The 14,087-nt window shown below is 37.6% G+C and overlaps 1 protein-coding gene across 5 annotated transcripts in view; it reads left to right on the forward strand.

Annotated features, from left to right (window-relative positions):
- Nucleotides 1-14,087, forward strand: part of SMOC2 (SPARC related modular calcium binding 2) — a 140,199-nt gene that overhangs the window by 46,607 nt on the left and 79,505 nt on the right. For all 5 annotated transcript variants that reach the window (XR_003945720.2, XR_007777283.1, XM_030236231.2 and 2 more), the window contains exons 3-4: nt 10,933-11,039; nt 12,149-12,248. Coding sequence is in view for 3 of the 5 variants with exons in the window: in XM_030236231.2 (XP_030092091.1) it covers nt 10,933-11,039; nt 12,149-12,248 (207 nt within the window). In the remaining 2 variants the exon portion in view is untranslated. The remainder of the gene's footprint in view (nt 1-10,932; nt 11,040-12,148; nt 12,249-14,087) is intronic.

Consider the following 14,087-nt stretch of genomic DNA (forward strand, 5'->3'; position numbering starts at 1 on the left):
TAGCTGCAATTTGGAGAAGTACTCATTTCCTGTTTATTTATTAATGCATACAGCAGAATTGTAGAATTGGAATTAGACACCTTAGGCACCTTAAATATTGCTGATAGCAGGTATACATCATGTTCTCTTAAATCAAATGTTTTTTCCTTTGATTGGTAATAAACAGATATTTGCCATTAATGCACTTAGTCAGTATCAGGAAGAGACGAGTGCTCTTTTAATTTTACATTTTCATGGTATTTCTTATTCAGTAAAGCAGTCTTGATGTTTGAAGTGACCAGTGTCTTTATTCCTACTTATGTCTGTGATCATCAGATATATTTCAAGCTGTAAAAACAAGTTTTAAAGAAGAAGAAGATGGCTCATTGGCCTAGCTGCTGTTTCAGTTTTAGCATTGCTAGGGATAGTTCTGATAGTCATATCAAACATTCTGATAGAGCCAAGGAAATGCTCTGATTAAGACCTTTTGAGCCAGTTGTTTTTACTGATAAAATTTGTTGTTGCAGGTGATGCTTGATCAAAAAGCAGAGGGTTGTTTTAGTAGGGCTAACCAAAAAGTGATGTTTCATTAGAGAGCAACTTCCAAAGTTTCAGAATTTACTTTTATTCCATGTAGGAATGAAAACTGATCCTTTTGGAAGTGTTTGTCTATACGCGTGAAAAAACAGACACCCACCCTAACTTCCTATTAAAGCATTGGTTTTGAAACAAGTTTTGAGCTTGCAGGTAAAAGGGAAAGAAACATGCATGTTTCCATGTGGATGTTCTGAAAGGAGAAAAGAGGTGATTCCTTTTATAGACTTCACAACTTTAAACCTGTGCTGTGATAATCATCTGCCATTGATCAGAAAAGGCAATCTTAATTCTGTCTCCTCCTGTCTTCCAAAAAAAGTCCTCATTCACCTCACAAAAATCTTCTCTAGAAACAAAATATTTCCAGGTACCATTTTAATTAATTTAATGATGACTAGCCCTTTGTTTGGTTCAGTCTATTCAGTATAAATCAAAAGACTTTGACAGTTTATGTTGACAGCTTTTTGGAATAATTTTGAGTCCATCATTTCTTGTTTAGATATTCAGAACTGTGACTTCTTTTTACATCCATAAGGAATTTTGAATTACTACCAGACTGATGTCTGCTTTCTCTGTTTCTTTTTTCCTTCAAAAGGCAAATTTATATTGACTCTTTTTTCTCTTTTTCACCTGTTCTCAACTTTTTTCCTCATCTATTTGGTTTTGAACACTTAAATATTAAAAGCACAAAAAGATAGTTTGCTCTGTGTGTGCTGGTTCCCTTTCTAATTCAAGTTCCATTCACAGCCAGAGTTCTCAGCCCAGGCAGTTCTTTAGCATTGCAAAGGAAACAAATTTTAGACTCTAGATCTTAAAAGATCACAGTAAAATGGCATTTTTTTTCCCTTGTACTCCTGTTCTAGTTCCTGATGGTTGCAGCAGAGATCAAAGCATTTCAGGTTTAAACAAACCTGAAAATGAACAAATCCTGAACCTTCCTCTCATTTCTGAAAGACAACCCACCTTTAACAAAACAAGCATGGAAACAGACTGTTCTGTTAGCTTTTTTATTTCTGAAGGCATTAATTTTACGATTTTTATTTTAAGTCCATGTCCAACCTTTGCTGGAATCCATTGCTAAGCTTGGAAATGCTATAAGAAGCTAAAATCTTATAAAGTTTCCAGCCTATGTTTGGAGTTTCTAAGAGCTCAAATAATCTGTGTACACTGTAGATGAACATTCACATTTTTGGAGACTTTTCCAAACAAAATCTTAATTCCAAAGTCCTGGAGATCTGCCACTTGCTCAACACAGACATTTACTGTGCAATGAGATTACGAATCTAATAAATAAATGTGTGTTGACAGCTGAGAAATAATACTTGTGTTGTTTAACAGTTAGGAAGGGTTTTTAAAATATCACCTGTGATGGGGATCAACCGCATGCACACACAAATGCTTCACAGTAAATCTGGCCCAGCATAGCCAAAGGAACAAAACATACAAGAAGTGGGAAAGCAATATAATTGCTTTTAAACTCCTCAGAAAGAAACAGATAGTATGTCTGCAGGAATTAATTAAGCAATGCAAGGAGACAGTGTGAGCGCCAGGCAGGTAAGGTGATAAATGCTCCCTGTTGTGCTTTGGGCAGTGGCCAGCTGTGCTCTGCTGAGGACTGTACCTATGTGGCTCAGGGAAAAGATGGGCCAAGGACTTTTCCATGCAGGCAGCATGCACAGAGGTGCCTTCTTTTACAGGCTTAAGGCTGTTCAGCTTTTTTTTTTTACTTTCTGTTTCACTTTTTGTTTCCTAAATAGCATTAAGAACACAAATTTCATTTCTTGGTATGTTTTTAAGTGTATATACCCCCATACCATAATTGGGGCCCTGGAGATTAATATTCTGTATGTATTAGGCAAGTCGCTCAGTAATAATATTTGGTATTCTGGCATTGTGATCAATGAAAAAACAAATTCATATGTATCTTGCCAGCATACCTCTACCCTGACACAGAGTCCTTAAAATATCCCAGCTGGGGCACTTGGATTTTGTGGCTTCTCTACCAGTTCTTCACTAAAATAAGACTTCTCTAATGGCTGGAGTTTTGATACAAATTTCCAGTCCCTATAAAATCTCCACTGCCAGCTGGGATCACATTTCCTTACTTCACTGTCCTCATGTAATAACAGCCTGGGTGTATAAGCACCCGCTAAACAGGACTTGCACAAATCTTGGAGTGGTCCTTTCTAAAAATGGCAATGTAGGAGCTTTACACAGTGATATTTAATTTCTGAGGGGCTTGGAATTTAATCTGTGTAACACTGAGTACATACTCAGTATTTGCAGATGTGACCCTAACAGTGATTTACTGCTTTGTGAGTACACTGAGGAGAGCCATCACACGGAGTAGTGTCATTGTTTTTCTGTAGCTATGTAGATCCCCTTTCTTGGTTGAAAATCCTATGTAGGTCATGTTTAGCTTAATTAATTTATGGTATCTTAAAGAGCCTCACTGTTTAAAAATGCTGTTCTTTTATGAGCTATTATTGTGGTATTCACATGCCCTCTGTAGAGAGAATCCGTGAGACAAGCAGAGAAGAAGGAAAACACAATTCTTATCTCGCTTGCTGTGCCTGTGTTGTGCTAAAGTAGAATGCAGTATGGAGATTGTTTACCCAAAGTGAGGATGTTTTGTTCCCTTGGCCTATCAAGGCCAAGAAGTGTGTGTGTGTGTGGGACTGCCACGGGACAGTCAGGAGAGAATCGGAGATGAGTGCAGTGCTGTGCAGTTGTGGGCAGGAGTGAGTGCCTGGCAGATTCAGTCTAGATGAAATGTACACAGTGTAGTATAATAAAGTAATCATTGGCCTTCTGATGATGGAGTCAGATGCATCGTTCTCTCTCCCTCGCCAATGTCGGAGTCGTCGTTGATTTACAATATATTATAGATATAAGAAGTCTTCTTTCTCACAAGTCACATAAAGAACCAAAGCACATCAAAATATGAGTGAAATTTCTCATAAAACAGGTATTTTACAATTTGACTTTTTTAAAGAAGAAAATGCTCAGCATTTCATTTTTTAAATTAGGGCTTTCAGGAAGAGTGAAAAGTTTCACTCATTTCAACTGTGATTACAAAGTTAATGAATGGATTAAAAGCATGCTTAAATAAATTGAAATTTCTGCCTTTGGATAAACATGCTAATAGGATTTTTCCCTTTGTGCAGAGAATGAAGGCATTGCTGGGCAGTAGTTGTTTTGAGACCACAAGTTAATCTTGGTCCCATAATTAGTGAATCCAAGCATAATTTGGAGAGACATTACTCTTGCCTATTAGCTAGAGAACTGTGTTGTAAAAGCTGGACGTGGTTTATGAGTGCACACCTTTTCCAGAATTCCCATGGAGGCTGGCATCCAGCTCAGGTTTGCCCGTGAGCCAGGCGGGCATGAGCCTGACGTGTGCTGGCAGTGCCTGAGCATGTCCCTTAGCTCGGAGTGTGGGCAGGGACCTTGGCTTGGCCAGTGCACCTGCTGCCTGGAAGGCAGCCCTGTGGGATGTGTTTGGGAGGTAGAACACTCTCCCAAGATGTTTCGTTTGGAGAGAGAAAAAAGAAGTGAGTAGGTATGGTTCTTTTTCTAACTGAAATGAGCAAAAGTGGGACTGGACCAAGGTGTCAGCCTTAAAAATAAACCTGAACAGAGTGAGATCTTGGACAGTCTGTACCTTGAAAATAGAACAGTTTTCATGTGTCCTCAGTTCTCCCTTTTCACCTCTCCTTTTCTTTTTTCTTCTCGTTTTTAATGAGGAAAAAAAAAAAAAAGAACGATGCAGGTTTTTTTCATTATTTCAAAAAAACATATTAAACCCAGAATATATTGAGAAGTGGTACTAACTTTGGGATTATTGAAAAGGAAGAAGATTGATTATATGGCAGATTTTTGTCTTGAAGTACTTTCAGCTAGGAATTATCTCCTCCTTTTTCAGACATATTTTTTCATTGTAGACACTGTGTTTAATTTGTAGGATGACTTCAGGTTTCCAGACTGTGGGGCTGGCGATCCTGATGCAAATACTTGTCAGCCCCAGCCTCATTTTGGTTTTGAGTCTTCATTTATATTATGTGTCAAGATGTTACACATCAAGCCACTGTAGTAAAAGTGGTAAAAAACAAAATATCCAGCATGGTGAAAAAGGTATCTACATAGAGAAGTTACAAATTATGTTATCTCTTAAACAAGTGGAGTTGGCTTCTGATTATACTTTCTAGTATTTGATGAAATGAATGAAGTTTTAAGTATGTTTGGAATATTTTTGTGGAATATTATTTGCTCTTTTAAATGTATCTAGTGGTACTTAGAACATAAGACAAGTAACACTGGGATAGTATCCACAGTTTTCTGGAGATAGAGTTTATCTCTTTTTAAAATTATGAATTTTTTATTGATAATATTTCTCCAAGCGGAATTTGCTGAAGCCAGACTGCACAGAAATAAGGCATGTAAGAGCATTCTTATGCACAAAAAATGGGTCTTCATAAACCCAAATATGCAATACAACAATTTGTTTTGAAAGTAATATTTTTCTGGGTTTTTTGTGGAGTTTTCATTTCTTCTCTTGTATTTTCAGTTTGAGGTTCAGAGGTCATAAAAAAATGAAGGTCCTAAAAGAAGTGGAGAGTGCTAAAGCAATAATACTGTGCCAAAGACTAAGAAACACAAACCTTTGCAAACCTTCTCAGATTTCAGTGCAAGAATTAGCCAAATAGACTTCTCCAAACTATCAAATCTCTGCTCTTCTCAGAAAGCCAGTGTAGCCTTTGGCATCTAAAAAATCAGAAAATTGTTGCTTTAGTTTTTCTTGAAGTATTTGATTCAGTTCTAATCAGACTGTATCTCTCCAAATGCGACTGTTAGCAAACTGAAATAGTGTGCCAAGAGGGAATCCAGCACAGCATTCCTTATTTTATCTTAGAGCTTAGATATCTAAATGGCTGTGTGGTTGCTAAATGTAAGGGGAAAAAAGAAAAAGCAAAAGCAAAAAGAAAACAACAAAGAAACCCCACACTGCCTGGCTCTGACTGTTAGATGCCAATAGAGGAGAGTTTAGGCTAAGATTGCTCTGCTGTTTTGTTTGAATCCAGAAAGCAACTATAAAAATAAATAGTGAAAGAGTTGGCCAGCTCTTGTCATGAAGCAGCAAGTCATTATTTTATGGTTTTGTCAGGCTAAATGTCTGTGCTGACATCCTTTCCAACCCAAGAGGCTAATATCCCTGCATCTTTAAAACTGATACTTTCAGCATGTATAGTTTGCTACGTGTTTCCTATCACTAGAGGCTACAGCTCTTTATCTGCTTTGCTGTTGGACACAATCAGTTCTTTACAATTTACATTGACCTAGGTCAAATATAATGGGAAATTTTCATGAGTGGCTTATTCCATATAAACCAAGTGGTGTCTTGTGCTCCAAATAAAATTTTTGTGCTAAATTAACTGTAAAAAAAGACTGTTTGACTCTTATCATATCACTACCAGTTACCAAAAAGGTACAGCAGTGAAAAAGAAGCGCAGAAGCAGAAATAAATTCTGGTTTGTAGGACAATACAATAAAGTGCTCAGGTGAGCACTTTATTGAACAACTTGAAACAGCTTGTTGCACGGCATGTTTCTAAGTTTAAGGACAAGTGTACACAGTTATTCTGGCAAAATCGAGGTGCAGAGGGAAACAGGGAAAGGTCTTTGGATTACGTGTGTCTACACTAGGTCTGGTTGTTCACATCTATGTGACTTTAGAAAAGATTTCTCTTTAGTGTAAGAACAGCTGACTCTGTGGGAAGCTCTCAAGGAGACTTTCAAATGATGAAGCTAACCACTTTATATATAGTTTTTACAAAGTAGTAAATGTTTCTGATATGTTCCACAGAATATTCCATCTATAACAAAATAAGTAAGTAAAGGATGGAGTGTATTTTTCACTTAAATAAATAACAAGGTTGTGTCAAACACAATAATCTCTTGCAGAGCAAGCAAAGTTTGCTCCATGTATTGGGACTGAGAAAGGTATTTTTATTCCTACTGTGATACATAGCAAACCAAAAAATACTGGATGAACTAAATTGAAATCTTTGCAAGAGATTTATCTATACTTTTGGCAAGCTGTTTACTTTTCCATGAGAGAATCTGGGTTAGAACTCCCTGCAGAGCCCCAAAATGCCTGTAAATCAATTGTACTGAATGTCACCTTAGAGATGGTGTTTACACCCTTGAGTTTGTGTCATTGTTATAATGATAAACTTCTACTTTGCAGTAGTAAACTTCCCTCTGTTTGATATATTATTCAAGGATTAGCCAGCAGAGTTGAAGTTGGTGTATGTTTTTTCCCTGAAGCTCAGTGTTTTCAGAGCTGTACTGTTGGAAATAAAGCATAAAATGAGATTAGTTCCAAGTCAGGCTGGTGCTGTTTGTGAGGTTAACTCTATTTCCAGAATTTCCTGTTGACTTCAGTGCTATCTCAGGAAGGTCCTGCAGCAATGTAGTGGCACCACTTCATAGGTGAAAGTTTTCCCTGTTGCACAGAGAAACTTAGATCAGAGTTAAGATGACTTTTTATTTTGTTTGTGCTTTCTGGTTACCGGTCTCTCCTGGAAGTCAGAATTGTCGCTAGGGTAGTTCAGAAAGACCTGCCCAAACAGCTAAAACTCTGCACTCTCTTAAGTCCTGTGCATTTCTGTCCACTCCCATACACTTATTTTTGTCTTCTATTGTACACCTCAAGATGTGTTCATCTTATTAAACCTCTGGTTGCTTTTGAGGTCCAGGTGCTAGGTCACAGAGGTACAATCAACACATTGGCCAACATGTAGTGCTAAAATGCAATGAGCCTTGTATCAGCCCAGTTTGACAGCTAACAGAGTCCCAGTGGACTCTGTTTTGTGGTAAACTCATGCTCAATTTCTATGCCAGGAGATTTTTTTTTCCAATTCCCCACGAGGCTGTGGGATGTAAAAGCTCATTTACCTGGAGTTGAGAGGATAAAATCTCACTGACTTAGTAGTCATTGACGCAATTCCAAATTACAGCTGGACATGCATATCTGCAAAATTAGTTCTTCTTATTGTATGACTATAGGCAAATTAGGCTGCATTTCAGACAGATTTTAACAGGTCCTAGAACCTAATGGCATTTTCACCAGGTCATACACCAGAAACCAACTTGAGCCTGCTGGCTTCCTTATTAATACTTTAGTTAGGAAAAGAAATAAAGTATAGAGGGAATTCTAGTAAGAAACTTATAACAGTTTCAAGACCCTTATTTTCCCACTAGAAAGTTCCAAAAATTTAAACAAAAACAGATTAAAAAAAAAAAAAAAAGAAAGCTTTGCTTCTTTACACAGTGCTTGTCATCCTTCCACAACCTTGCAGCCTCAGAGTCCCCTCTGCTCTCAGGTTTGTCACCAGAGGGACACTGCTCACCTCACAAGACAGGGTGAGGTGAGCAGTGTGAGCAGCTTTTGACTTTTCAACATTGCCCCCCTTTTGTCAGGGGCAATGTTGAAAAGTCAAAAGCTGTGGGCTGATTAATCAGTACAGAGGTACTGGGTCAGTCCTATCACCTTTCATTCTTGGTCTTAATTTCAAAATAATCAGGGTCCCTCCTGATCTGAATGATTCCTGTCCTAGGTAGCTAGCAAAGCTGAATCTGTGTGTGAGAGACTTTACTGTTACTCATCCCCTTAGATGTATTTATTTATTTATATATTGATTCATTTATGTGAACTAAATTCTGGCAAACCACATAATTCTAGACCCATCCTATTAATTTGAGTTTCATGTGCAGCATTACCTGCACTTCTACAGGTGCACAGAGGAGTCTGTAGACAAGAATTGTCTGGCTGCAGTCAAGGGAGGCTTTGTACAGTGAATCCCAGATTTGCCTTTGCTCAATGGTCATGAGCAATGGCCATGTTGAAGGTTTTTCTCCCTACAGATTGGGATGCCATCCATCACTTATTTATGCATGTTAGGAGCTGCAAATTTTCCCTACAACTATCTCTTGTCTGATATTTTGATGTGAGCTCATGTTTCAGCCTTTCTTCAGTAATGTCAGGAAATATTTTTTTAATCCTTTTTCAGCTGTTTTTTTGCATAAATGTATAGCCCTTAAATGTCTTGAATTCTTTTTCTTTGGAAAAATTTCTGGAAGTTATGCAGCAGATTTTTAAGGCATTGCAACTAGGGCGCAGAGGCAGATAATCAGATGGTGTAATCTTATAAATTTATAGAAAATATTGTAATTTCTTTTCTCTTCAATGATCTCTTTTTTATTTGAAGGAAATTAGCTCCTCTGAATTAACAATTCAATGGTCATTAATATTCTGAGTATGAATGTTTTTATATTTCTTCTTTTTATCTTGATCACCTGATTCCATTTCTTCTGTCAGGTTTGGACCTCAACTCAGTGCTGTAATTATTCTACTGCAGTAATATCTTGGTAAAATAAAAAAAAACAAAACAAAACAGAACTGGAAATAATATTTTGAATTTATTCACTTTCAGATGCTTAACTTGATAAGAGATCTTCCTCGTTGTTTTATTTTGTGTATACTGAAGCACAGTAATATCTAACAGGTTTAAAATGTTTCCATGGTTATATAATACAAAATAAGACTTCAAATGTGAATTTTATATTCCAACAAACGTGGTGACTGTTGATTTTAAAGCATATTAGATCATCCACGAATAGGAGGCCTTTAGAGCATCAGGCTGTTTAGGAACAAGTGGTGGACAGCTTTGCAGAACTTCTCTTCTTGGCATATTTTTATGATAATTCAACTATTGAAGATAATTTACAACTCTGCTGGTTCTATACCAGAGACCTTATGTGATGGAATTTATATCACTTTTCCTTTTAGACATTTAAACCACATGTCATTCTAGAAAAACGAGGACAGAGGTCCAACAAAGGAGTGATTTATTTTCAGTTAAAATACTAGCTACATTAAAACCACATGTTATTAAGTACTGTATAACCAAACCATGCTCAGAAGAATGCTTACTACACCAAAGCTTGCTTAAAATGACTCTTTATTTTTTTCCCTAAAAAAATCTTTGGCAGTGCACACATTAACTGATTTTACCTGAGCTGCACAGTACATTGGCTATACTTCTGCCTTGGAGAAAAAAAAAAAAACAAAAAAACAAACTATTAAAGTGCCATAGTACAAATTAATTCAGTTCCTTGTTATTTTTCTTTCTCACATTTCTGGATGCTTGAACTTCTCTGTCCCTTTCAGTTATCATTTCATCTCTGTAAGTACCCCTCCTGAAACAGCATAATACAATTAATGATGCTAAGACTGAAACATAGTTTTTCAAAGTGAAACTGTTTGTATTTGGGGCATATTAGCAGCATGAACTCTCATAGTGCTCCTTAGAGAAGAGAAAAGTAACACACAGAGCTAGTGCACATGAATCCAAGATCAGGAGGGAAATAGGAAGAATAGAATTAAGGGGCCCCAGTTTGTTTTCAGAATGCAGATGCTGAGGACAAGTTTCTGTCCTCATTGTGCTACACTTCCACACCAGATTGCCTGGGACGTGAAGGGATTTTTTAATGCTGATGTTGCCAAGTGAGTTATCCAAAGCTCAGTGGGAGTGACAAGTGAAGGATTTACCCTGTAAAAAGAAACTTCTGCCATTCCACTGAGTTTCCAAGCTGGTTCTGTGAATGTGTGTCTGGATCAAACTGGCACAGAGAAGGTGCTTGTGGGAATTCAGCTGGCTCACCTGTGTGCTCCTAGGAATGCAAACCTCTGTCAAGTGCTGTTGATTCACTGTGCATGTTCTGTTTAATTTGCACCTTACATGGACTAGAAAGGCTGTTCCCATGCTTTTGAAGAACTGCAAAACATTAATGAATGACACAACACCACTGTCTCACAGGTAATCACTGGACAGTTTTAGCCTTAAAATGGGATTAACCACTTTCTGTCAAACAGTCTTTAAACCAAGCAGGGATCAGAAGCAGCAAATTTCTCTGCTTGTGTGTTTGAAATGACTCTAATTCAGATGTTACAGTCACATCTTGAAGTCATTAATACTACCTTAAGCTTGCCTGGTATTCTCATTTTTCCTGAAATTGCTTAGCTCAAGCAGATTCTGAAGTTCTGATTCTGCATCAGCAACTTGCTAAAATTTTTAGTGTAAAAGGTACAACATCTTATATTTGTGTCTTTTTTAAGCTCTTGGCTGCATAGCTGACATAAAGTATATGTAGTAGACAATATAGTTTGTTAGGCAAAAGAAACTTGTTAAAATTCTGATTCTCTTTGCACAAGTCTCAGGGTTGTCTTTTTCATAATATAGATGATCACTTATTGTTTTTTCATATTGCATCATCATTACCTCTTCTCTTTCTCTAGATGTTTCCAGATGTGTGGCTGAGAGGAAGTACACCCAAGAACAAGCTCGCAAAGAATTTCAACAAGTGTTCATCCCAGAATGCAATGATGATGGCACATATAGTCAGGTTGAAAATTTTTCATTCAGTGTCTTGCGTGACTGGAAGGTCAGAGTATGTGTGTTTGAAAAGGCTGAAGAAGAGACAAATGTAATGAAGGGAAATGTAATTTCAAAATTAAATGTAATTTGTACCAACAAGTAAAAAAAAAAAAAAAAGAAGGAAAATCTGTTATGTGTTGAGTCCTTGTTCTCTTTTTCACATTTGGCCAGCAAAAGAGCCAAACATTTCCACTGTTCGTGTAATACACTCCCTGTTCTTCTAGGATGAGGCAGCTGAATCATTCTTGTAGCCCCCTGAATACTCATCAGATGGTAAAATGCTTGGAATTTGTAATCTGTTCGTGATTTGAACCAGAAATCTTGCAACTGGAATCCATATCTTAAGTGCTAAATCATGAATCATACAGAATCCTTCTTTATTCTCTGCTGAATTTCTTCACAAGCATGTGGTCTGAGACTAATTTACTTAGATCACGGAATCCAGAAGGAACACAGTTAGAAGCTTATCCTGAGGTACATATTCCAATCACGATCCCCTTCTGTCCCCTCTGTACTGCATTTTGATCCTGGAGTTGTGCAGAAGACAACTTTTCTTTTTTTTTAAGCATGATGAGGCAAGTGATATTGGCCCTTAGAAAATATAATGCAATTGGTTTTTAAGAGGAATTCCAAGAGTTTCCTTTCTGACAGCTTGGGATATGAATAATGCTGGCAGAAGCACTCTGTCCTGCTCCTTCAGTGGGTGGAACAATATGTTCTCTATGTGGGAAAAAACTCAGGATTGCTTGTTTCAGGAACAGCTTATGTGTCCCTTGAGGAACTTCCTTGCGAGGTTTTTATAACACCTGCACCTCACTTGTCTAAGGGTGTAAACAACCACACAGTTCAATGGTTTTCTCTTCAATTTGATTCTGAAGGACCTACCACACTTAGCTTGACATATGCTGTATGCTAAAAAATCATATCTAAGGCTGAGATGGGGTCATTGTGGTTTATTGTTTCAGGTTTTGTCGATACAGTTTGCTGGATAAGTTTCAGTTCTCACGTGCCATGAATGCTGTGGGATAACAGGCACGTGTCTGACAAGCTGCACATGGTTCTTGTTGTTTCTGACAGGTTCAGTGCCATAGTTACACTGGATACTGCTGGTGTGTCACTCCCAATGGCCGTCCTATCAGTGGTACTGCTGTGGCCCACAAAACTCCCCGCTGCCCAGGTAAATCTTGTTTGTCTGGCTAGGTTACGATGGTATGTCATGAACAGCAGTTTATCTGTGGCATCTGATTAGACTTAGCAAAAGAAGTTTTCACTAGAAGGGTGGTTCAGCCCAGAAACAGGTGGTGGTGGTGGAAGCTGTGGATGCCCCATCCTTGGGGTCTGGTAAAATTCAGCTGGATGAGGCCCTGAGAAAGTTGGTCCAGCTTTTCATGTGGCCGTGCATGAAGTCTGAGGTCACTGCCACCTTAAGCCTTCCTGTGATTCTGGCATCCATCTATTTTATTTGTACATTAATCTAGCTATTACAGGTTTTCTGCAGTGGTCATTTATACCATATTTATGTGTCCACATATGAAACCAGGTGACCAAACTGCTGATACAGCACTTTGTATTATAAACTCTCTTGCACAAAAACTCATTGCAAAAACATTTCAGAGGGATTTGCATTTTCTGATAATTCAATATTTAGAGTACAGGAAAAAACGTAGTGGGAGTGCCCATTTGTAACATAGGCCAATAAAAGAACTCCCACAGCACATTCCACAAATGACCGAATCCAGAGGAGAAATAATAAAATAAAAGCATCAAGAGCAAAATGAAAAAATTGCCTGCAGAAATTTACTGGCAAATCGAACTCCCTGCCTTGCAGGCTGCCTTTTGTATTTCATCAGGACAATTAACAGGTTCTGTTTCTCTGGGGTTTGCTTCTGACCCTAGTTCATTAACACTTATGATAAATACAAATCCCAGGTGTATGAGTGGTTGTTAGAATCGCTGTTCATGCCCCTGGAGGTTGAGAGAATTGTACAGAAATAGCTCTACAAATATTTGCACACTCTATCTATTGTATAACTGTTTGTGCTGCAGCACCATTCTCTGTCAGAAAGTGAATAAATAGCTTTAAAAAGCCAATCCTGTAACGTGAACAAAGCTGAAAAAGAAAGTGAATCAAGGAATTTACCTGTCCTGGTCTACTTCAATCATTCAGGCACAACATTGATGTTTTTAATAAATATATGGAGGAAGGAAGAGACCATTGCAAAAGTTTCAGCTAAGTTTATAGAAAGTTATTTTTATTTTAAGGTCTTTCTAGTTAAAATGACTTGCAGAATTTTTCCACCTCTTGCCTGTAGGTGAACTTTATCCAGAAATAATAATCTTCAGAATATTCCTATTAATCCAGTCTGAAAAGTCACTGTGAAACAAGACTCAAAAGTGAAAAGTAACATAAAATATCCAGAAACCTTAAAATAGAGGAAAATGTGCATTCATTTTCATTTTAGTGTTATTATCATTTATGTCTCATCTGCATCTTCAGAAGACACATGGATGATTCTTCTTTAGTTGTGGATGTGCCATCCCTGGAAATGTTCAAGGCTGGGTTGGATAGGAGTCTGAGCAGCCTGGTCTAGTGAAAAGTGTCCCTGCCTGTGGCACGGGGTTTGGAATGATATGAACTTTAAATTCTCTTGCAAACCATTCTGTGATTCTATGATGCTATGGCCAGGACAACACTTTTCTGCTTCAGTGTAATTTTGAGTAGAGATGTTTTTACGTGTCCATAGCCAGGGCTTCTCTGAGAGTGCACCTTTGTTTCTTTCTCTGCAAAATCCATTTTTATATCCTCCCTGCCTGTCCTTTCACTGACGTCAGTGAATAAAAGGTTATTCTCATGCTGCAAGTTCAATAAATAATTGTTTGTCTGGTGTCTTATAACACATGGCACTATTTTGGCTCAAAATGTTGAATTATTTGCTATATTTTCACTTTTTGTATTGGTACTCATATTACTGAGGAGCAACTGCAGTGTAGTTCCCAGAAAATTAATTTGAGAATT

The sequence above is a fragment of the Serinus canaria genome, chromosome 3 (genome assembly GCF_022539315.1).
Source record: "Serinus canaria isolate serCan28SL12 chromosome 3, serCan2020, whole genome shotgun sequence".
In the NCBI taxonomy this organism is placed as follows: domain Eukaryota; kingdom Metazoa; phylum Chordata; class Aves; order Passeriformes; family Fringillidae; genus Serinus; species Serinus canaria.